The 23,853-nt window shown below is 43.0% G+C and overlaps 1 protein-coding gene across 2 annotated transcripts in view; it reads right to left on the bottom strand.

The window, feature by feature from the left end:
- ENTPD7 (ectonucleoside triphosphate diphosphohydrolase 7) overlaps positions 1 to 12,659 on the bottom strand; it is a 62,256-nt gene extending 49,597 nt beyond the window's left edge. Inside the window, exons 1-3 of one of the 2 annotated variants that reach the window (XM_053582920.1) lie at positions 12,422 to 12,659; positions 12,170 to 12,272; positions 9,713 to 9,895 (exon numbers count right to left, since the gene is read on the bottom strand). In XM_053582920.1, the coding sequence (XP_053438895.1) occupies positions 9,713 to 9,895; positions 12,170 to 12,177 (191 nt within the window). In that variant the 5' untranslated portion in view covers positions 12,178 to 12,272; positions 12,422 to 12,659. Of the gene's footprint in view, positions 1 to 9,712; positions 9,896 to 12,169 lie in introns of both variants that reach the window. The other variant, XM_053582919.1, reaches the window with a different exon arrangement.
- Between the last annotated feature and the right edge of the window lie 11,194 nt (positions 12,660 to 23,853).

Raw genomic sequence — 23,853 nt, 5'->3', positions numbered from 1 at the left:
GCTCAAGAGTTTCAGATCAGCCTGAGCAAGAGCAAGACCCCTCTCTACTAAAATAGAAAAGTTAGCCAAGAGTTCTGGCAGGCATCTGTAGTTCCAGCTACTCAGGAGGCTGAGGCAAGAAGATTGCTTGAGCCCAATAGTTTAAGGTTGCTATAAGCTGTGATGCTAAGGCACTCTACTGAGGGCAACAAAGTGAGACTCTGTCTCAAAAAAAAAAAGAAAAAAGAGAAGAAAAATAAATTCTTGCATTACTGAGTCTATGTTTTTTTTTTTTTTGAGACAGAGTCTCACTTTGTTGTCCTAGGTAGAGTGCGGTGGCGTCATAGCTCACAAAAACCTCATACTCTTAGGCTCAAGTGATTCTCTTACCTCAGCCTCCGCAGTAGCTGGGACTACAGGCACCTGCCACAACACCCAGCTATTTTTAGACAGGAGGTCTCACTCTGGCTCAGGTGGTCTTAAACCTGTGAGCTCAGGTGATCTACCTGCCTCGGCCTCCCAGAGTGCTAGGATTACAGGTGTGAGCCACTGAGCCTGTCCTTGAGTCTATTTTTAATAAATTTACTTTCTTCTGCCTCACTGCCAAGATGCCAAGTATTATTGATTATTGTTATCAGTGGGCCTATATGTAAGGACACATCAGCATTCTAATTTGCTGTTATCTGCTGTGTTCTGAGACAATTAGAACCTGCTAATTATGAACAACAGATAAAATATAAAAGCAAATAGGCTTTACGTGAGAGCCTATCTTATCAGTAAAGCACATGTGCCTTTAGTCCATGAACTTAGTGATAATCAAATTTGGTTACTCATGAGCCTCTTTTGATTATTCTGGTTTTTTTTTTGGAGATAAGTCTCATTACATCACCCTCGGTATAGTGTTGTGGCATCATAGCTCACAGCAACCTCAAACTCTTGGGCTCAAGCAATTCTCTTGCTTCAGCCTCCCAAGTAGCTGGGCCTGCAGGCAACCCCCACAACGCCCAGCTATTTGTTGTCATTGTTGTTTAGCAGGCCCGGGCCGGGTTCGAACCCACCAGCCCCGGTGTATGTGGCCAGTGTCCTAACCACTGAGCTATAGGTGCTGAGACTTTTTTTTTTAACAGAGTCTCACTATGTCACCTTTGGTAGAGTGCCGTGGCATCACAGCTCTTCAAACTCTTGGGCTTAAGTGATTCTCTTGCCTCAGCCTCCAAGTAGCTGGGACTAAAGTAAAGGTGCCCGCTACAATGCCTGGCTATTTTTTTGGTTGCAGCTGTCATTGTTGTTTAGCAGGTCCTGGCTAGGCTAAAATCCACTGGCCTTTGTGTATGTGGCTGGCACCCTACTCACTGAGCTACAGGCACCAAGCCAATTTCTGATTTTTTTTGTTTGTTTTGGAGACAAGAGTCTCAATCTGGTGCCCAGGCTAGAGTGCCATGGCCTCAGCCTAGCTCACAGCAATCTCAAACTCCTGGCCTCAAGCAATCCTCCTGCTTCAGCCTTTGGAGTAGCTGGGACTACAGGCACGCATCACTCCACCTGGCTAAGTTTTCTATTTTTAGTAGAGATGGATCTCACTTTGCTCAGGCTGGTCTTGAACCCCTGAGCTCAAACAATCCTCCTGCCTTGGCCAACCAGAGTGCTAGGATTACAGGTGTGAGCCACTGCACCCAACGGCCTAACTTTGTTCTTAATTCTTAACTTTGTACAGCTCATGATTCTTTTATTCCTGTGCATAAACTATTATCTCACTGATAAATAATTATTCCTTCATGTCTGCCTCCCTGGCTAGATTATGAAATCCACGAGTTCAGGGGCCACGTTTCAGTAATCTTTGTACCCAATGCCTATCACACAGAAAGCTATCAACAAATGTTTGCTTCCTAAATCACTCATGGAGACTGCCATGAGTGAAGTTTAATGATCTATGGCAATTTGTAGCAATATATACAAAATTTTTCATTAGGCTGGGCAGTGGCTCACGCCTATAATCCTACAACTCTGGGAGGCCAAGGCAGGTGGATTGCTTGAGCTCATGAGTTCGACACTGGCCTGAGCAAAAGCAAAACCCCATCTCTACTAAAAACAGAAAAACTGAGGCAAGAGGATTGCTTGAGCTCAAGAGTTGGAGGTTGCTATGAGCAATGATGACACGGCACTCTACCCAGGGTGAACAGCTTGAGACTGTCTCAAAAAAAAAAAACAAACCCTTTCATTAAATAACAACGAGCTATGAGCAATATGGCTGCTACCAGCATAGCCAGAGCATTACAGAATGTTAGGACTTTGGTAAGGTCCCCAAAGGGTACAATTAATTTGTACATTCCTCAGCTCTGTGGCTAACTTGTTTTAATTAATTCAATCTAGTAAGTATTAATTAGATCTGGCCACTTGAGGTACAGTTGGTAGTCAAGAAATATAGATCACTAAGCCTCCCACATAACACTCAAATGCTTTTGCTTCTCTATATTTTCATAGAAGTCACCAAAGTTCAGGCCACAATCATCTCTCAACTAAAGTACAGATGGTCCCCAACTTACAGTGGTCCACCTTACAACTTTTAAAGTTGTACAATTCAGTAGAAACTTTACTTTGAGTAGAGATATGACCATTTCGTTTTTTACTTTCAGTATAATAGTCAGTAAATTACATGAGACAGTCAACACTTTATTATAAAATAGGCTTTGTGTTAGAGGATTTTGGCTAACAGCAGGTTACGTAAGTGTTCTGATCACCTTTAAGGTAAGCTAGATGTTTGGTAGGTTAGGTATATGAAATACATTTTCAACTTAGGATATTTTCAACTTACATAACCCCAATATAAGTTGAGGAGCATCTGTATTCCAATCAGTCCCCATGCTTTTTTTTTTTTTTTTATTCCCCTCCAATTCATTTTCCACAATACCGAACAAGATGAGCTTTCTTTACAAAGCTGTTCAGATCATATACATACCAGTCTTCAAAATCTTTCAAAGCCTTCATTCTGTCCTTAGGATAATGTCCAAACCCCCTAAAATGGCTTAACAGACTGAGCCTGATCTAGCTCTCCAGCCATATAACTCACCATTCACTCTCTGATAGTCTTTAATCACATTACCCTGTTTCCCCGAAAATAAGACAGTGTCTTATTTTAAGGTGTGCTCCCAAAGATACGCTAGGTCTTATTTTCAGGGGACGTCTTATCTTTCCTGTAAGTAGGTCTTATTTTCGGAGGATGTCTTATTTTCAGGGAAACAGGGTAGTTAACCTACATGGAATTCCATAATTAGAATATGTTGTCTTCCGGGCGGCGCCTGTGGCTCAAGGAGTAGGGCACTGGTCCCATATGCCAGAGGTGGCGGGTTCAAACCCAGCCCCAGCCAAAAACCACAAAAAAAAAAAAAAAAGAATATTTTGTCTTCCAGTGGGAAACTGTGCTCAAGTCTGCTAAGAAAATACCAATAAGCGTTAAAGAAATTCAAATAATAGATTTAAGTCTCCAAAGTTAACAAGTTTCTTTTTCTTTCTTTCTTTTTTTTTTTTTTTTTGCAGTTTTTGGCCAGGGCTGGGTTTAAACCTGCCATGTCTGGCATACTCCTTTAAGCCACAGGCGCTGCCCAAAGTTAACAAGTTTCTTAAGGTCAGTTGTTGACTTGTAGTATTCCAAATGGTGTTTCCTCTTCTATAAAGGAAGAGTTGAAAATATAAATGAATAGGGATGTTAGAAAAGGCAAGGTTGAAAACACCTGTTTCTAGGACTTCTGGGGAGGAGGAGTGAAAAAAAGAAGCCAAGGCTGAAAACACAAGCTTCTTGAAAAAAAGAACCAAGTCTCTATATCTGGTGTCTATTATTATGTACACACAATAACTGCTTAAAAAATGTGTTGAATTAATTAATTAGTGACCAAAGTGAACATTTGAGAAATTCTGGAGACAGACTAAGAAATGAAAAAGAGAGTAGGCATATGTCCCAATTCTGACCAAAAAAGACTCAAGGTAAGGGTTCCTACAGGATTCTTAGAAGGTGCTTCTCCACTGTTAGAAGACAGCCATGGAAAGCTTGACTTTCAGTTCTGCGGGACATGAGAGAGGCTGCATATTGCCCTGGTTGCTACTGTCTACTATTCTGCAACTACTAAGTGACCTGTGGCCGGGTGCAGTGGCTCACACCTGTAATCCTAGCACTCTGGGAGGCTGAGACAGGTGGAGGGCCTGAGCTCACAGGTTTGAGCCCAGCCAGAGCCAGAGGGCTAAAAATATGCAGGCATTGTTGTGGGCACCTGTAGTCCCAGCTACTTGGGAGGCTGAGGCAAGAGAATCGCTTGAGCCCAAGAGTTTGAGGTTGCCATGAGCTGTGACACTACGGCACTCCATCAAGGGTGACCAAGTGAGAATCTGTCTAAAAAAAAGGCAAGCTGACAATAGAGAGGAGAGACAGACACTCCCATCCTGCCAGCCAGTGTTGAATTTGTAGTCCCTCTACCCCGAACTTCAAGCTATGTGAGCCAATATACTTTCTTACTTTTTCAGTCAGTTTGGCTGTTACTTGCAGCCCAAAGCCTCCTAACTGATATATATCTGAGCTGCAATAAAGTGAAAATTTGAAAAATAATAAACAAGCCAGAAAATTTTATTGAAGATGATGAACACAATATGTCATCATTTAATTTTATAGCCTCATCAGAAAGTAATTTCACAAATGACTATTATGTACCATCATAATTAAAAATAAAAAATGTTAAAAAAGACTCTAAATTAAAAAAAAAATGGCAAAATGAATCCTACGATAAAAGAACACAGATCTGGGGCGGCGCCTGTGGCTCAGTGAGTAGGGCGCCGGCCCCATATGCCAAGGGTGGCGGGTTCAAACCCAGCCCTGGCCAAACTGTAACAAAAAAAAAAATAGCCGGGCGTTGTGGCGGGCGCCTGTAGTCCCAGCTGCTCGGGAGGCTGAGGCAAGAGAATCGCGTAAGCCCAAGAGTTAAGAGGTTGCTGTGAGCCGTGTGACGCCACAGCACTCTACCGAGGGTGGTACAGTGAGACTCTGTCTCTACAAAAAAAAAAAAAAAAAAAAAGAACACAGATCTGTGCAATTGGTACTGCATTAAAAGTATTAAACAATTCAGATGTACTTCCTTTTTTCTTTTTTGAGACAGAGTTTCACTTTCTCAACTTGGTAGAGTACCATGGAGTTATAGCTTACAACAACCTCAAACTCTTGTGCTCAAGTGATTCTCTTGCCTCAGTTTCCCAAGTAGTTGGGACTACAGGCACCCACCACAATGCCCAGCTATTTTTTAGATATGGGGTCTGGCTTTGGCTCAGGCTGGTCTGGAACCTGTGAGCTCAGGCAATCCACCACCCTCAGCCTCCCAAGTGCTGGGATTACATGTGTGAGCCACTGTGCCTAGCCATCAGATGTACTTTCTGTGAGAAAAGGTATTCGGCTTTTACTAGATAGAATTAACAGATTTGATACTACAGAAAAAAATACCAATGAACTTGAAAGCACAGGAATAAAATAGCTAGAATGAAAGACAGAGAGAAAGGAGACTAAAAAAAAAAAAAAAATAGCATTTCAGTGAGCTATGGGAAAATGTCACACAAGTCAATAGACATGTAATTAGAGCTCCAAAAGGAGACTTCAGGCAGGACAGAAAAATGTTTTAAGAAATAATGGTCGGGCGGCACCTGTGGCTCAGTGAGTAGGGCGCCAGCCCCATATGCCGAGGGTGGCAGGTTCAAACCCAGCCCCGGCCAAACTGCAACAAAAAATAGCCGGGCGTTGTGGCGGGCGCCTGTAGTCCCAGCTGCTCGGGAGGCTGAGGCAAGAGAATCGTGTAAGCCCAAGAGTTAGAGGTTGCTGTGAGCCGTGTGACGCCACGGCACTCTACCCGAGGGCGGTACAGTGAGACTCTGTCTCTACAAAAAAAAAAAAAAAAAAGAAATAATGGTCAATGCTGGGCACCTATAGCACAGTGGCTATGGTGCCAGCCACATGCACCAAGGGCTGGTGGGTTTGAACCGGGCCCACGCCAGCTAAACAACAATGACAACTGCAACAAAAAAATAGCCTGATGTTGTGGCGGGTGCCTGTAAAAAAAAAAAGAAGAAGAAGAAAAGAAAAGGAAAAGAAAGAAAGAATGGTCAAAATTTTTCTAAATTTGATTAAAAACTTTAACTCCAGCCAGGCATGGTGGCCTGTAATCCTAGCACTCTGAGAGGTTGAGGCAGGTGGACTCTCAAGAGTTGGAGCCAGCCTCAGTAACAGCAAGACCCTGTCTCTAAAGGGCCATTGTGGCCAGTGCCTGTAGTCCCAGCTACTTGGTAGACTGAGGCAAGAGAACTGCTTGAGCCCAAGACTTTGAGGTTGCTGTGAGCTATGATGCCACCATACTCAACCAAGGGTGACAAAGTGAGACTCTGTCTCAAAAAAAACCCAAAAAACTATAACTCCTTCAGGTGCAGTGGCTTGCACCTGTAATCCCAGCTACTCAGAAGGATAAGGCAGAAGGATTGCTTAAAGCCAAGAGTTCAAGGCAGTAGAGCGCTCTGATCACGCCATTGCACTACAGCCTGGGAAACAGAGCAAGACCCCATTCTCTTAAGATTTTTGTTTAATTAAAAAATGAATAATAAGAAAACTAGAAATCCATAAATCCAAGAATAAACAAATCACAAGCGCAAGAATTGTGTAGAAAACTATACCAAAGCACATCATAATCAAATTGTTTAACATCTGTGATAAAGAGAAAACTTAAAAACAGAGGAAAAAGACACAATGACAGAGAGAACAAAAATTAAAATGACAGCAGACTTCGCCTCAGGAAAAAACGCAAGCCAAAAGACAGTGGTGCATCATCTTTAACATTCTGATTGTGAACTCCACCTTTAGGAGTTCAATACAAGACGTTCATTTGGCATGAAGAGCCTGTAAAGAGTTGTTTGGGTTTTAGTCATTGTTGTTTCTGAGGGCTCTGCAGTTAAAGGGTTAAAGTAATGAAACAAAAGAATGATCAACCTAGAGTTTTATACCCAATAAACCAAGAGTGTCCAACCTTTGGCCCATGGCCCCATACTGATTAGGTAAGGACTTTTTTTTGAGACAGAGTCTCACTATGTCACCCTTGGTAGAGTGCCATGGCGTCATAGGTCATAGGAACCTCAATCACTTGGGCTCAAGTGATTCTCTTGCCTCAGCCTCCTAAGTAGCTGGGACTATAGGCACCCTCCGCAGTGCCCGGCTATTTTTAGAGACAGTGTCTCACTCTAGCTCAGAGATGGTCTTGAACTAGTGAGCTCAGGGAATCCGCCTGCCTCAGCCTGACTTTTTTCTGTTTTTCTTTGGTGCCTCATATCATGAAAAGTAGGCACAGGGTGGCGCCTGTGGCTCAGTCGGTAAGGCGCCGGCCCCATATACCGAGGGTGGCGGGTTCAAACCCGGCCCCGGCCAAAATGCAAAGCAACCAGAAAATAGCTGGGCGTTGTGGCGGGCGCCTGTAGTCCCAGCTACTTGGGAGGCTGAGGCAAGAGAATCGCTTAAGCCCATGAGTTGGAGGTTACTGTGAGCTGTGTGAGGCCACGGCACTCTACCGAGGGTTTACATAAAGTGAGACTCTGTCTCTACAAAAAAAAAAAAAAAAAAAAGAAAGAAAGAAAAGTAGGCACAGACCTTTTTTTTTTTTTTTTTCTAATCAGCTTTCATTAGTGTTTGTGCATTTAATATGTGCCCCAAACAACTCTAATTCTTCCAATGTGTGGCAGAGAGAAAAAAGGTTGGACACCCCTACATAAACATTTCTTTCAAAAGGAAAGCAAAAGAAAGATTTTTTCAGTCCCCAGCACCAGTAACTCATACCTAAAATCCTAGCATTCACACCCCAAATCCCAGCACTCACAACTAAAATCCTAACACTTTGGGAGGCTGAAGCAGGAGGATTGCTTGAGGCCAGGAGTTTGACAACAGCTTAAGCAAAAGCAAGGCCCTATCTCTACTAAAAATAGAAAAATTAGTCAGTTGTGGTGGCCTATACACCTGTACTCCCAGGTATTCAGGAAGCTGAGGCAGGAGAAATACTTGATCCCAGGAATTAGAAGCTGTAGTGAGCTATGGTGATACCACTACTCTAACCTGGGCAACACACACACACAAACAACCAAAACAACTTTTTCAGTCATACAAAAGTTGAAAAGAATTTATCATCTATGGACTTGCACTACTAGAAAGTTCAAAGAATGTTCTTTAGGTAAAAGGAAAATAATACCACATAGAAATGTTAATGACTCTATACAAAGGAATAAAAAAGTTAAGAAATGGTAAATAAATGGGTAAATATATAAGCCCTTTTTTTTTTTTTTGAGACAGAGTCTCACTTTGTCACTCTTGTAGAGTGCCATGGTGCCTTTTTGCTTATTTTTTAAATCTCTTGAAAAGATAATTGAGTAAATAATATTACAAGTTTATAACATACGTAGAAATAAAATGTATGATAATAGCACAAAGACCAAGGGGAAGAGAAGAATGACAGTAATGAAAGTATTCTGTTGTTAGATTCTTTTTTTTTTTTCTCTTTTTTTTGAGACAGGGTCTTACTCTGTTGCCCAGGATAGAGAGCAGGGGTGCCATTATAGCTCCCCACAGCCTCCAACTCCTGGACTCAAGCAATCTTCCTGCCTCAGCCTGTTACATGACCAGAGACACGAACGAACAGCACCTTTTCCGTGGGTGTAAACTCGCTCCTGTAATTATTCAGTCAAGAAACAGACTACACGAGATGAGATGGCGTGTAGCAAAGATCTTTATTTAGGGGTTTGATTTTATACTTTTCTTGTCACATACATACTTAATCTATTATCTGTTATTTTCACCATTACCTCAATTTACCTATCTGAAATCAATTACAAAGGAAATATCCTGTTACCACATCAACACAATCACTTTTGCAGTAAACATCTTCTTCTAAACACTGACTAATCTCTGGGCAAGTGTGTAAACAAAATCATAAAGAAGAAAGTAGCCACAGGGGAACAGAGTTAATGGACGAATATCTTCAAGCAGTCACTCAGTTTACTCAATATGAAGTAATGACTGTGTCTTTTCCTCAGGACAGAGCCCCTACAGACCTCTGACAATATGTTGTTAACATACGTCAACCCTCTGGCCCATATCTCTGAGAAAGGGCAGCATGCCCTTTGATCTCAGGCTTCATGGGGTGTACAGCTTCAGAGAAATGGCTTATGGAATAACTCCAGGGAAGCCAACTCTGCGTGTATCCCAGGGGGGTCCAGGTCCCTTAAGCCTCTGGAAGAAAAGCAAGTCATTTTAAACTCACACTGAATTCACTTTGTGTGCTTAATGTAGGATATGTTTATTTCTAAATATTATCCTACACAGCCTCCTGAACAGCTGGGACTATAGGTGAATACCATCATGCCTGGCTAATCTTTCTATTTTGTGTAGAGAAGGGGTCTTGCTTTTGCTTAAGCCGGTGTCAAATTCCTGGCCTCAAGCAATCCTCCTGCCTCAGCCTCCCAGAGTGCTAGGATTTTAGTTGTGAATGAGTTCAATCAAATTGAACAATACCAAAATGGGGCTTAAAACCTTCTTTATGTAATAAAATGACATGCAATTTTACTAATAGAAATACAATATGCCCCAAAGGAGTCAAAGGTGGTAGTGTGTTAAATAGCTAATTAAAATATTTATGATTTCAGTGCCAAGTCTGATCAGAATGATCTAAAGCTGACTCACCTTTCATATTGCTTATCTCGTGGTAATGAAGCACCCCAATGTTGAAAGTCCGTGATTAACAAAAGTAAAAAGAGACAAGATATGAAAAAGAGTCCCAGGAGTGCCACTCGCTGACGAGGAAATGGGCTTACTGTAGGCAGAGTGAAGTACCATGAGGCTGGACAGAGGTAGGAAAAACTGATCCTGAAATGAGACAAACATTAGTAAGTCTGAAAAGTGTCTACAATTGAGTGCTTAAAATTTTTTTTAATTAGATAAAAGACCTTCTAATAAAGACAAAAATTAATGCCAATAGAAGTCTAAATGTCCTTTTAGTCTCAATTTTTTAAATTAACTTATTTTTTAAGAGACCGGTTTCTCTGTCACCCAGGCAGGAGTGCAGTGACATGATATAGCTCAGTACAGCACTGAATTCCTGGGCTCAAGGGATCTTCCTGCCTTAGTCTCCCAAGTAGCTAAAAATACCAGCATATGCTACCATGACCAGCTAATCTTTATATTTTGTTTTTGACAGATGGGGTCTTGATGTGTTGCTCAGGCAGGTCTTGAACTCCTGGCTTCAACGGATTCTCCCACTTAGCCTCCCAAAGTGCTGAGATTATAGGGGTGAGCCATCGCAGCAGGTCTTAGGCTCAAATTTTAGAAAAGGACCTATATGGTTCATGGACTTTCTAGTACATATTCTACTTCCACTCTTTTTCCAAACACTGCACTTTTAAGTACAAATCAAAGACAGAATCTCATGTTAATGAAAAGACCCCATCTCCCTGAGTAACCTAATAAAATCAAAGAATCAATCACAAGGCCCACCAAGAATGCTGTCAAAAAAACTAGATGGTCTGGCTCAGCACCTGTAGCTCAGCGGTTAGGGTGCTGGTCACATACACAGGGGCTGGCGGGTTCAAACCCAGCCCGGGCCTGCTAAACAACAATGACAACTACAACAACAAAATAGTGGGCGTTGTGGCGGGAGCCTGTAGTCTCAGCTACTTGGGAGGCTAAGGCAAAAGAATTGCTCTTAAACCCAAGAGTTTGAGGTTGCTGTGAGCTGTGATGCCACAGCACTCTACCAAGGGCGACATAGTGAGACTCTGTCACAAACAAACAAACAAAAAACCTAGATGGTCAGAAAATTTATTCAACAGATATTTAAAAAATATTTTAAAAGATTAAATATGCAGGGGCGGCGCCTGTGGCTCAGTCAGTAAGGTGCTGGCCCCATATACCGAGGCTGGCGGGTTCAAACCCGGCCCGGCTGAACTGCAACCAAAAAATAGCTGGGCGTTGTGGCGGGCGCCTGTAGTCCCAGCTACTCGGGAGGCTGAGGCAAGAGAATTGCTTAAGCCCAGGAGTTGGAGGTTGCTGTGAGCTGTGTGAGGCCACGGCACTCTACCGAGGGCCATAAAGTGAGACTCTGTCTCTACAAAAAAAAAAAAAAAGATTAAATATGCATGTGGTAAAAACCAAATGGAATAATTTAAAAGGGTATACTGTGGAGCGAAAAGTGAATCTTTTGCCCTGACCCCCTATTCCCTGCCCCACAGCTACCCAGTTCCCATATACTTTTCCAGGGATATTCTATGAATACACAAGCATAAATATACAGCAATACATACAGTAAGACATCTGTGTATTCCCATTTCCCTGGTTTTACACAAATAGCAGTACTCCATACCTTCTGCTATGCATCTACCCTTCACTTACTCTGTTTGACAACTGTCCCGTAGTGGACATGTACATCTACATTAATCTTTCTTAAAAGCTTCAGAATATTAGAATGTATGCTTAAGAGTAGTCAGCTGTGAAGCTCACCTTCTGTATTGATTCAAAGGACCTCAGTCTGTTTGCTTTTAAAGTTCATTGCAAAAAAAAAAAAAAAAAACTTTGTTTAATCCCTTCAAGGGACATCTAGCGTCACTCAGATACAAAGTCAAAAAGAATGTTTACAATCTTAACACTTTTCTTTCTTTCTTTTTTTTTTTGTAGAGACAGAGTCTCACTGTACCGCCCTCGGGTAGAGTGCCGTGGCGTCACACGGCTCACAGCAACCTCTAACTCTTGGGCTTACAAGATTCTCTTGCCTCAGCCTCCCGAGTAGCTGGGACTACAGGCGCCCGCCACAACGCCCGGCTATTTTTCTGTTGCAGTTTGGCCGGGGCTGGGTTTGAACCCACCACCCTCGGCATATGGGGCCGGCGCCCTACTCACTGAGCCACATCTTAACACTTTTCAAAGCTGACAAGGGAAAACTCATTCGTGTCCCTGGGATTGTCGGCTGGAAATTATTACCATATGTGCCTTCAAAAGAATACAGCTTTGGTGGCCTGGCATCCACCAGACCCTGATGCAAAGTTCAGCCCCAAGGCAAATCTCGCTTGTAACAGCCTCCCAAGGGCCCCCAACATGCCAGCCATCCACCACCGAGACCCCCGCCGGAGAGAAAGCCTGCAGCCTTACCTAGCCATGGGGTCCCTTCAGTGGTCTCGACGCCTGTCACCTCCTTTTCCTTTTGCCCTGAGACGGTGGCCTCCTTGTCCCGGGCATCTCCTGAGCCTGCAGCCTGTAAAGAGTTGTTTGGTTTCAGGCTTCCCTCCAGCAGTGTCCACGAGACCAGAATTCCACAGCACCACGAGAATTCCACAGCTCCCACTCACTCCTGGGCTCCCGCTCTGGATGTGTCCACTCGTTCCTCAGGCCCAGCGACCCTACCTGGGCATCCCGGGAGCGGGGCGTTTTCGTGGGCCAGCTCCGTCCTCCAGGGTCTGACAGTCCCCAAGTGGCAGGAGTGGGGCGCGGGCTTCCTCTCCCTGTTCTGCAGCCCTCTCCCGCCCACATTCACTGGATGTAGCAGCCCACCGGCTCCCTCGGCACCGCTGCGCTGGGTCCAGAGCAGCTGCCGGCTGCCTTTCGCTAGCCGGAAGGAGGCCCCGCACAGGCAGCGGCGCCACGTCCCCAAGGAAACCGCAGGGAGCCAATGACCAACAGGGGACCCGCCGAAAGTGTCCCGCCTTCCCCGGGCCGGAGCCGCTGGCGAACCAGCACAGTCGGCAGCACGTCGGTCTGCTAGACGGCCAATCCCCAAGAGCGCTGCTCCTCTAAAGCCCGCCCCCGATTTTGAGCCGCACCCAATCGGAAAGGCGTGGTGCCAAGCTCCCCCGCCCCGCCCAACACACACGCACACACACTCACACTCACACAAGGGCTGGCGTTGAGTGCACAGGTGAGTTGTGCTGTGCTGCTGTGAGCCAGCTGCCCTTGCTGGGGCGGGAGCTCCGGGCTGGTTGCCTCCCCGCGGCTGCGTCTGGGACAGGGCAACTCCGGTGCGTGGGTCTCGAGGTGTTCGCAACCGTACATTTCTTGTCTACAACCTATTGGAGGTTTCGTGCCCATCATCTCTACTCCAGAATGGCAGTTCTCCTACATCAAACCTTCGCTCTCACCTCCCAAACTGATGCCCTGACCTTATTGTCTTGTCCTGTGAGAAAGACATAAATCAGGAACAATGACTTCGACACCAAAGCGCCTCTATGCATTCTTTCAACGTTCACTGATTGTCTACAATGTGCCAAACCTTATAAACTTCTGTGTTGCTGCCATCCCGGCTGGAACTTACACTAGTAGAAAGGCAACCGTTCCTTATTATTATTTTTAAATTCTTTCTTGCTTATACAAGCCATGTGTCTCGTTTCCAGGAGGGAGCTGCTTGGACAGCATAAAGTTCAAGCGCTTTCCAACGTGGCACATCCATCACAGTCCATGATCCACCCCGTCACATTTTCAGCCGCTCGTGCCTTCTTTATCATGCTTCCTTATCAGCAATGCACCCCTGCGTTCTGATCCCTCCACCTACCTGGAATAACCTTCCCCAGACTCTTAGACAGACTAACTCTCACTCATCCCTGATGGCTTGGGTTCAGGGTCACTGTTCCCATAAAAGCCTTCTTCCACCTACTACACCTCATTTATACATTCCTATTGTTTCACTTAGTACATTGCATTACAGTTATATTTATGTATCTGTCCCACTAGACAGAATATCCTTGAAGTTAGGGACTATCTGCTTGTACGTATTCCCAATGCTAGCCACAGTCTGGCACATAAAACACAACTGATGTATAATAAATGAATGAATGACTGTGGAGGGGGAAACAAAGATCACCCAAATGAGAACAGAGAGGTCCTTTATTCAAAATGTGTTATAACAAGGGAATCAGTCACCATCATTCATGTTTGGCAGACTCAAAGGCTGCCATTCTCCATCCAAAGAGGAATGGGAAAGCTTAATAGTGGGGGGAAAGGGAGAAGTTTCATGTATGTTCTGACTTGATGGTATTAGTGTGGGGAAGCTGGAGGTGGGCTAACTAGAAGCAGAGCATCTTTTGTGATTAGTTTGGGACAGCATATTCAGCTGTCTCTAGTTGGTCCTGGGTTGGAGGGGGGAGGATGGTATAAAAAATAGAGAAGCTGATGGTCATTGACCAAGTTCTGATCATTCTGGGCTGGCAGCTGCAGAGGGTGTGGGTCAGAGTTCTTATTGTCATGTTTGATTTGGCCATTGTCCTGTTTATATATTCAGTCTCTCAGGACTATTGATTTTCCCCTTCACTACTCTCCCAACCCAGGTGGGCTTCCTAATGTGCCTTTCTTCTTCAATTCTCAGTTCTCTTCTCTGTTTCTCAATCCCACTCTGCTTCAAGTCTTATTCTTTATCGGGGTCACAGAAACCATATTGAGTAAAATAGTTGCATGAAGTTGGGATTAACCACAAAACCATACAAATATCCAGTATTTTTGTTATTCCAGACCCCAGTTCAATGCTTAGAACAAGTTAGACATAGAAAGGACTCAACAAAAGTTTTGAAATAATTTTTTAAAATTTCTTCAAGTTGGGCCAGGTGCAGTGGCTCACCCCTGTAATCGTAGCACTCTGAGAGGCCGAGGTGGGTGGATTGCCTGAGCTCACAGTTTTGAGACCAGCCTGAACAAGAGCAAGACCTCGTCTCTAAAAATAGCTGGGCATTGTGGCCGGTGCCTGTAATCCCAGCTACTCGGGAGGCTGAGACAAGAGAATCACTTGAGCCAAAAGTTTGAGGTTGCTATGAGCTATGATTCTATGGCACTTTACGGAAGGAAACAAAATGAGACTCTGTCTCAAAAGAAAAAAAACATTTCTTCAATTTGCCTTCTGTGAGTTCTAAGTCTAATCTATACGTATTTCAAACTCCAGTGTTTCACAAAATAGGTGTTTTTGAGTGGAAATAGAATTATTTTCTATTTTTTAAACAATATGTAATTTATATGGTTTATGAACTTTATTAACGTGCAGTTCAAAGATACATTGAAACATCATTTAACTTATATTTCATAACTATTGTCATACAGCAAAAAAGAAACTGACATTTTAATCCCAACTTTTTTTCATTATACTTTCTTTGAAGGAAGTATTATCCAGACCAAACTGGTTTCCTTCAGTAAGTTCATATGCTCCCAAACATTTGTTAAGCATGATTCTTTACAAAAATCTGCAATGTTTATCTGATCAACAGCTCACAGGCTGAATTCTGAGGTTTCTAGTCAGCAGGCCAAGTAAAAAGAGGTAAAACCATTTCTCTTTCTTTTGCTGTCACTCAACATGTTGAAACAAAATATAGAAACCCATATTTCAAAACAGGTTTTTAACTGCTCTTTAAAGCTTGTCTACAATTACACTTGCAATTTTTCTCAAGATGTTCATGATGCCCAGCCCTGAGCAAAAGCAGCAAACCAGTCCCATATTAGGTGTTGGTTGTCGGTATTGATTCATTTCGACTTATCAATTCTCCTTCCTTGACCTTTGAAGGAATTTAAGCAATGTGATCTTCACTTTCCCTTCCAAGTTCATTCATCTCTCTTCATCTGTCATATAGGTACCAAAACCAAATGTATTAATTCTCCACTTTTACTTTATTCACCCAAACCTCTCCCATCCATATTCCTCACTTGGGAACCTGTGTGGGAGTTATTCTAAAATCTCTTCCCTTTCTTTCCCTATTTCTATCTAATTGGTCTCTAAGTGTTCTTTATTCCAGTGCCTAAAATCTTTTCCAGTATCTAGTAAGGAAGTCTGCCAACTGGTGTCCTTGCCTCCAGACCTTTGCCCCTCTTGAGTACCCCTCCATTCTGTTATCATTAGGAAATCTAATCATGTTACTTCTTGGTTTAAAAATCCTTTAGTAGTTCCTTATCCCAGCCAGATATAATCCAAATTCCTCAATATGGTGTGGCAGATTCTGCAGACTGCCTACCCCCAAAGCCAATATTCTCTTTTCCACCTTGTTAACTTACCAAGTGATCACACTCAACATGTCTGGTCAGGTGCTCAAAGGGTGAGGTTGGAGCCTAGCTCCAACCCTCCTAATGGAGTAAAGTGGGATTGGTCTAAATCATTCATGGTGGGCACATTCTCTCACAAACGTTGGTTTAAACATGGGTACATGATTGCATTAATGTACACAGCGGACTTTACCTAACAATTGCAATCAGTGTAACCTGGCTTATTGTACCATCAATGAATCCCCAACAATAAAAAAAAAAAAAAAAAACATGGGTACATGACGCAATTTTAGCTAATAAGGCTGAAGAGAAGGCATCTGTTTGCGGGAATGTCAGGAAAGAAGGAAGACCTTATTTATTTATTTATTTATTTATTTATTTATTTTTGTAGAGACAGAGTCTCACTGTACCGCCCTCGGGTAGAGTGCCGTGGCATCATTCGGCTCACAGCAACCTCTAACTCTTGGGCTTACGCGATTCTCTTGTCTCAGCCTCCCAAGCAGCTGGGACTACAGGCACCCGCCACAACGCCCGGCTATTTTTTTTTGTTGCACTTTGGCCAGGGCTGGGTTTGAACCCACCACCCTCGGCATATGGGGCTGGCGCCCTACTCACTGAGCCACAGGCACTGCCCTTTATTTATTTTTTTTAGACAGTCTCAAGCTATCGCCCTGGGTAGAATACCCTGGCGCCACAGCTCACAGCAACTTCCAACTCTTGGGCTCAAGTGATACTCTTGCCTCAGTTTTTCTATTTTTAGTAGAGACGGTGTCTCATTCTTGTTCAGGTTGGTCTTAAACTCCTGAGCTCAAACAATCCACTTGCTTTGGCCTCCCAGAGTGCTACGATTATAGGTGTGAGTCACCATGCCCAGCCATGGGAAGACATTTCTGACAAAAGTTTTCTCCATCTTTAAAAGAGATACAAGTCAATAAAAGGCTTACACAATGAAAGAGAAAGAAAAGAAGGCCCTACCTTTTTTTTCTTTTTTTCTGAGACAGAGTCTAACTCTGTTTCCCAGGCTAGAGTGCTGGGCCATTAGTCTAGTTCACAGCAACCTCAAACATCTGGGTTCAAGTGATCCTCCTGCCTCAGCTTCCTGTGTAGCTGGGACTATAGGTGCCCACTACAACACTCGGTTAATCTTTCTATTTTTAGTAGAGACAGGGTCTTGCTCTTGCTCAGGCTGGTCTCCAACTCTTGAGCTCAAGTGATCCTCCCTCTTCAGCCTCTCAGAGTGCTAAGATTACAGGCCCATGCCCAGCTAATTTTTCTATTTTTTGTAGAAGTGGGTCTTGCTTTTGCTCAGGTTGGTCTCAAACTCCTGAGCTCAAGCTAACCTCCAACCTTGGCCCCTCAGAGTGCTAGGATTACAGGTGTGAGCCACTGCACCCAGCCCCCCCTTATTATTCTTAATTTATATGTTGAATTAGGGTTTCTGTTACCTGTAGTGTCCTAATTAATATGTGTGGTTATAATGCCCTATATGATCTATGCCCCAACACCTTCCAAGCTCCCCAATAGGTATTGTCACCCAGAACCCCCACATATTTAAAGTTATCAGAATTGATTATACCTTTCCTCAGCTCTGAACTTTTCTACTTGATGTTACCTCTGCATAACTGACTTTCATTCCTTTCTCTACCAAATGACCTTCTACTTATTCTTTTTTTTTTTTGGCCGGGGCTGGGTTTGAACCCGCCACCTCCGGCATATGGGACCGGCGCCCTACTCCTTGAGCCACAGGCGCCGCCCCCTTCTACTTATTCTTAAAAACTCAACTCAAATATCACTTCCTCCATGAGCTCCCACAGTCAACTTAGATGCTTCTTACTCTCTTCTCTTGTAAGACTTTGCTTATATCCTGTATATACTTCCCTTAGGGCAGTTGACCTGGTACCCGTGGGCCTGGTAGGAAAACAAAGTCTCTCTGTTTAGTCTCTCTTACTGGGTGTGTTTGGTCACAGAAGGTGAGATCTCTTGGGCTTAACCTAGATGGAAGAGGTTTAGAACAAAAGGACTTAAATTACTCTGCAAAAAAAAATAAAACACCCCAGGAATTGTAAGTATTGCCTCTAGAAACTGGGTTTGAGGAGCTCTGACAAGGAAAGAAGAAAAGATATGAAAGAAAAGAAGTCCAGGCAAGATGGTGGCAGACAAGACCGAAGAGAACAGAGGATAAGAGTCCCTGTGTCATTTATCTATCGCTGTATAACAGATTACCCCCAAACTTCTTTAATATGTTGAATTAGGGTTTCTGTTACCTGTAGTGTCCTAATTAATATGTGTGGTTATAATGCCCTATATGATCTTACTTAACATAACAGTAAGCATTATCTCTCAGAGTTTCTGTGGGTTAGGAATTTGAAAGCAGCTCACTCAAGGTCTCTAATAAGGTTGCAATCAAGATGTCCAGCCTGGGGTGGCACCTGTGGCTCAAGTAGTAGGGCACCAGCCCCACATGTTAGAGGTGGTGGGTTCAAACCCAGCCCTGGCCAAAAAACTGCAAAAAAAAAAAAAAGAAGGAAAGATGTCCAGGCCTAAAATAATGAGCAAAATCCCAACCCTTGGTCACAGCTATTGTTTCAGGAGTTGGCACATGGCCCAATTCCAGATGAAGAGACATTCTTGCTGGGCAAATAAAAAGTGTGTTTGCTTTTCTTAGAGAGCATGTAAGGGAACAATGCTCCCTCTCTCCCTGCCCCTCCCCTCCCTTCACTACCCCCAGACCCCAGATTTTTTTTCAGAAGGGTGATTTGTCACCCAAGCTGGAGTACATAGGTGTGATCATAGCTCATGATAGCCTTGAACTCCTGAACTCAAATGATCCTTCCCCCTCATCCTCCCACCTCAGCCTCCATAGTAGCTAGGAGTGCAGGTATGTGCCGTACCTAGCTCTGAATTCTTAATGACATCGCTAAGCCAGTGGAGTCAAACCAAACCTGAACTATCTCTGAACATCCAGTTATTGGAGCTAGTAAATTTTTTATTATTTAAGTCAACATAAAATGGGTTCTATTCTTTTGATCTTTTGTCTGAAAATTTTCACAATTGAAACGTAGCGGGGAAGCTACATCGGACACCATTTTCAACTGTGAAAGCAAAGACTGAAGTGTTTGATAACTACATTGACACTATGTTGGTGAGTGAGTAAAAGTACTCTATGCTTTCAGATGCTGAGGCTCCAAATCTCAGAGTCATCTTTAATTCCTCTCTTGCTTTCACACCCCGCATCTAGCCCATCTGCAAAGCCTGTTGGTACTACCTTAAAAGCATATTCAGAAGCCAGCCATTTCTCACTAAACCCCTGGTTACCATGCTGGTTCAAACTACTACTATTTCTTACTGGATTGTTATAGTAGCTGATCTTTCTGCATTTCTTACCTTTGTCCCTGCAGTCCTTTGTGGACATTGCCATCACTGTGACTCTTACACATCTAAGCCAGATCTTGACAGTCTTCCAAACCCTTCCAGTATCTTATCTCACACAAGAGAAAAGCCCAAGTCCTCACAGCCTACAACCTTTAAGGGCCTGTGTGATCTGCCTCTACACATTCCTCTTAACTCCCTAACCTGTTTTCTACTGTGATCCCTTTCACTCACTCTACTGCAGTCACACATAGTCTACTCCTTACTATTTCTAGAACTTGACAGGCCCTCTCTGGCATTGTACTTTGTACTTAGTGTTTCCTTCCCAGAGATTGTGTGCATCTGTTCTTCCTACCTGGTGTCATGCTCCCTTATCTCCTTCAGTCTTTATTAAAATACCAACTTCTAGGCCAGCCCAGTGGCTCATGCCTATTATCCTAGCACTCTGGGAGGCCAAGGCAGGTGGATTGCCTTAGCTCACAAGTTCAAGACCAGCCTGAGCCAGAGCAAGACCTCGTCTCCAAAAATAGCTGGTGTTGTGGTGGGCACCTGTAGTCCCAGCTAGGTGGGAGGCTAAGGCAAGAAGATCTCTTGAGCCTAAGAGTTGAAGGTTGCTGTGAGCTATGACACCACAGCACTCTACTGAGGGTGACAAAGTAAGAAAATACCAACTTCTAGGCTGGGCACAGTGGCTCACGCCTATAATCCTAATACTCTGGGAGGCTGATGTGGGTGGATCACCTGAGCTCAGGAGTCAGAATGAGACCTCGTCTCTACCAAAAATAGAAAAACCAGCCTGAACCAGAGCGAGACCCCCTCTGTAAAAACAGCCAGGCGTTGTGGCAGGTGCCTGTAGTCTTAGCTACTTGGGAGGCTGAGGCAAGAGTATCACTTGAGCCCAATAATTTGAGGTTGCTGTGAGCTATGACATCATGGGACTCTACTGATAGTGACAAAGTGAGACTCCATGGCACTCTACCAAGGGCAACAAAGTGAGACTCTGTCTTGAAATAAAAATAAATATAAATAAAAAATAATAAAATAAATAAAATTAGAACTGTCTTTACCACCCATACTTCCTATCCCCCTTCCTTACTAATCACCATTTTACATAGAATGTGTTTTTAATGCTTATTGTCTGACTCCCTGCATCTAGAATAATAATAGCTCCATCAAAGCAGGAATTTGGCTCTAAAAATGAATAAGTAAGCTCTGTGTGAACACATATGAGAGGATCTCAAAGAATGTTGAGTAAAAAACTGAGTAGCAAAAACCCTAACATCACATGTAAAAACTAAATTGAAATAGATTATAGAGGCCAGGCTCAGTGGCTCACACCTATAATCCTAGCACTTTGAGAGGCTGATGTGGTGGATTGCCTGAGTTCATGAGTTCAAGACCAGCCTGAGCAAGAGCAAACCCCATTTCTAAAAATAGCTGGGTGTTGTGGTGGGCACCGGTAGTCCCAACTACTCCAGAGGCTGAGGCAAGAGGATTGCTTGAGCCCAAGAGTTTGAGGTTGCTGTGAGCTATGACATCATGGGACTCTACTGATAGTGACAAAGTGAGACTTTGTCTCAAAAGAAAAAAAAAAAGAAAAGAAATAATTTAAAAGGATTTTTTTTTTAAAAGGAAATAGATCATAGTCCTAGACATAAGGGCTAAAATTTATAAAATAAAAAATAGGAGAAAATCTTGGTGACCTTTGTTTTAGCCAGGTTGTCTTCAATTCAACAGCAAAAGCAAGATCCACATTCAAAAAAAAGAAACTTGATAAGTTGGTCTTCGTTAAAATTAAGATCCATTCCTCAAAAGATTCTACTAAGGCTGGGGCCAGGATTGCTTGAGCTCAGGAGTTTGAGACCAGCCTGAGCAAGAAGAGTAAGACCCCATGTCTACTAAAAATATTATAGAAAAAATAAGCCAGGTGTTGTGGTGGGCACCTGTAGTCCCACCTACTTGGTAGGCTAAGGCAGGAGAATCACTTGAACCCAGGAATTTGAGATTGCTGTGAGTTCAGCTGACCCCACAGCATTCTAGCTGGGCAACAAAATGAGACTCTGTCTCAAAAAAATAAACTCAACTAAGATAATGAAGAGACAAGCTATACCCTGGGGGAGAAAATACTTGCAAATTACATATTCAATAAAGGACTTGTATCCAGAATATAAAAAGCATCTTCAAAATTAAATAATACAGGCTCAGTGTCTGTGGCTCAAGCTGCTAAGGCGCCAGCCACATACACCTGAGCTGGAGGGTTGGAATCCAGCCTGGGCCCACCAAACAACAATGATGGCTGCAATCAAAAAATAACTGGGCATTGTGGCAGGCACCTGTAGTTCCAGCACCTGGCACAACTTGGGAGGCGGAGGCAGGAGAATCACTTGAGCCCAGGAGTTGGAGGTTGCTGTGAGCTGTGATGCCATAGCACTCTACCCAGGGTGACAGCTTGAGGCTCTGTCTCAAAAATAAATAAATAAATAAATAAATAATACAAAAACAGACAAAGTATAAATGAGGCCAGGCGAGGTGGCTCACACCTATAATCCTAGCACTCTGGGAGGCCGAGGCAGACGGATCACTTGAGCTCATTTTTTAGAGACCCCCATCTCTAAAAAATAGCTGGGCATTGTGGTGGGATCACTTGAGGATCACTTGAGTCCCAGAGTTTGAGGTTGCTGTGAGGTACGATGCCACGGCACTAAACGAAGGGTGACGAAGTGAGACTCTGTCTCAAAAAAAAAAAAAAGTATAGACAAAAGATTTCTCTTCACAAAAAAGATGTATAGATGGCAAATAAATACATAAGAAGTTAGTTAGGAAATGCAAATTAAAACAATGAGATACTACTATATATTCACACCACCAAACAGGTGTGGAAAAAAAAAAGAGATACTACTATATAATCTTATAGATGTATAATAAAAATTGATGTAATAATTTTCCAAGAATATGCTGCCATGTGCCACTAGTCACAAGGAGACTTGAGCAGCTCCCTGGAGATGCCCATATATAGAACTGAGGCCTTCTGTCTTCAGCCAGCATCAACTTGCCAATCCTGTGAGTCACTGTGGAAGTGCATTCTCCAGCCCCAGTCAAACATTTAGGCATCTATAGCTCTAGCAAACTATATAAAATTCTTCACTCACACAAACTGATAATTGACATTCACTATTGTTTTAAGCCACCAAATTTTGTGGTAATTTGCCAGGGAGCAATAGATACTGGCATGCAGTAAGCCCTTCATAGAAGTTAGCCATTGTTGTATAACATACGAATGCATGTGTTTTTCACCAAAGATCACATGTTTATTTTTTATTTTTTATTTATTTTTTTATTGTTGGGGATTCATTGAGGGTACAATAAGCCAGGTTACACTGATTGCAATTGTTAGGTAAAGTCCCTCTTGCAATCATGTAGATCACATGTTTCTTACAAAGGAGAACCACAGCTCATTCTTTCCTTTTTTGTTTATCCTTTTTTTTTTTTTTTTTCAGACAGAGTCTCACTTGGTCACCCTCAGTAGAGTGCCATGGTGTTTTAGCTCACAGCAACCTTAAACTCGTGGGCTCAAAGCAATTCTCTTGCCACAGCCTCCCTGGTAATTGGGACTAAGGCGCCTGCTACAATGCCTGGCTATCTTTAGAGATGGTTTCTCACTCTGGCTCAGGCTGTCTCAAACTGAGGAGCTCAGGCAATCCACCCACCTCAGCCTCCGAGAGTGCTAGGATTACAGGTGTGATCCACAGACCTTGGCCTTATTCTTCACTTTTAGTGTTTTTCACTGTGTCCCTCTTTATTCTTAGTTACTTTACATAGTGCTGGGCATACATAGAATAGAACTGAAGCCCTATAAATAACTCAGAAGGAGGTGAATTAAATCCAAAGATAAAGTAATTTATCTTTGTCACAGTGAGTATAACTTTCCACTTCCTAAAATATTAGATTGTTTCTTTTTGTGCAGTTGATGTAAATGCTTGGACTTCTATATGCTCGTTTATAATGAGTAAGCTGTAGAGGTATGAAAGACTAAGGAATGAAGAGGAAAGAGCTGATTGATTACAAGGAGGCAATGAAGAAATGAGCATTGGATGAGCCAGAAGATCAAATAAGAGAATCAGGGATGTGCCTGCAATAAAAATATAGTAAAAAATGGTAGAAAGCTGTGAAAATCACACACTCAGATGACTCAGGGATTCAAGGTTTATAGGATTGAGGACCACATGTGCTGCCATAATTAGTTTTGTGTTAATGTTGATATTGTTAATGTTTGCTTCCTCCATAACCCTGGATAGTTGCTTTGACAACGCATCCCATATTTACAAAGGATTCAGTACCACAGAGCATTAGAAATACAGCACATCTACTTGCCTAAACAATCCAAACCTCATCCCTTGCTGATAGTTTATCTTTTTTTTTATGTCAAGAACAATAGACTTCGATAACATTCAAGGAAAGCT

Source organism: Nycticebus coucang, chromosome 3 (assembly GCF_027406575.1).
Source record: "Nycticebus coucang isolate mNycCou1 chromosome 3, mNycCou1.pri, whole genome shotgun sequence".
NCBI lineage: Eukaryota > Metazoa > Chordata > Mammalia > Primates > Lorisidae > Nycticebus > Nycticebus coucang.
The sequence above is the reverse complement of the archived record's forward strand: the minus strand, read 5'-3'. Positions and strand labels throughout refer to the sequence as shown.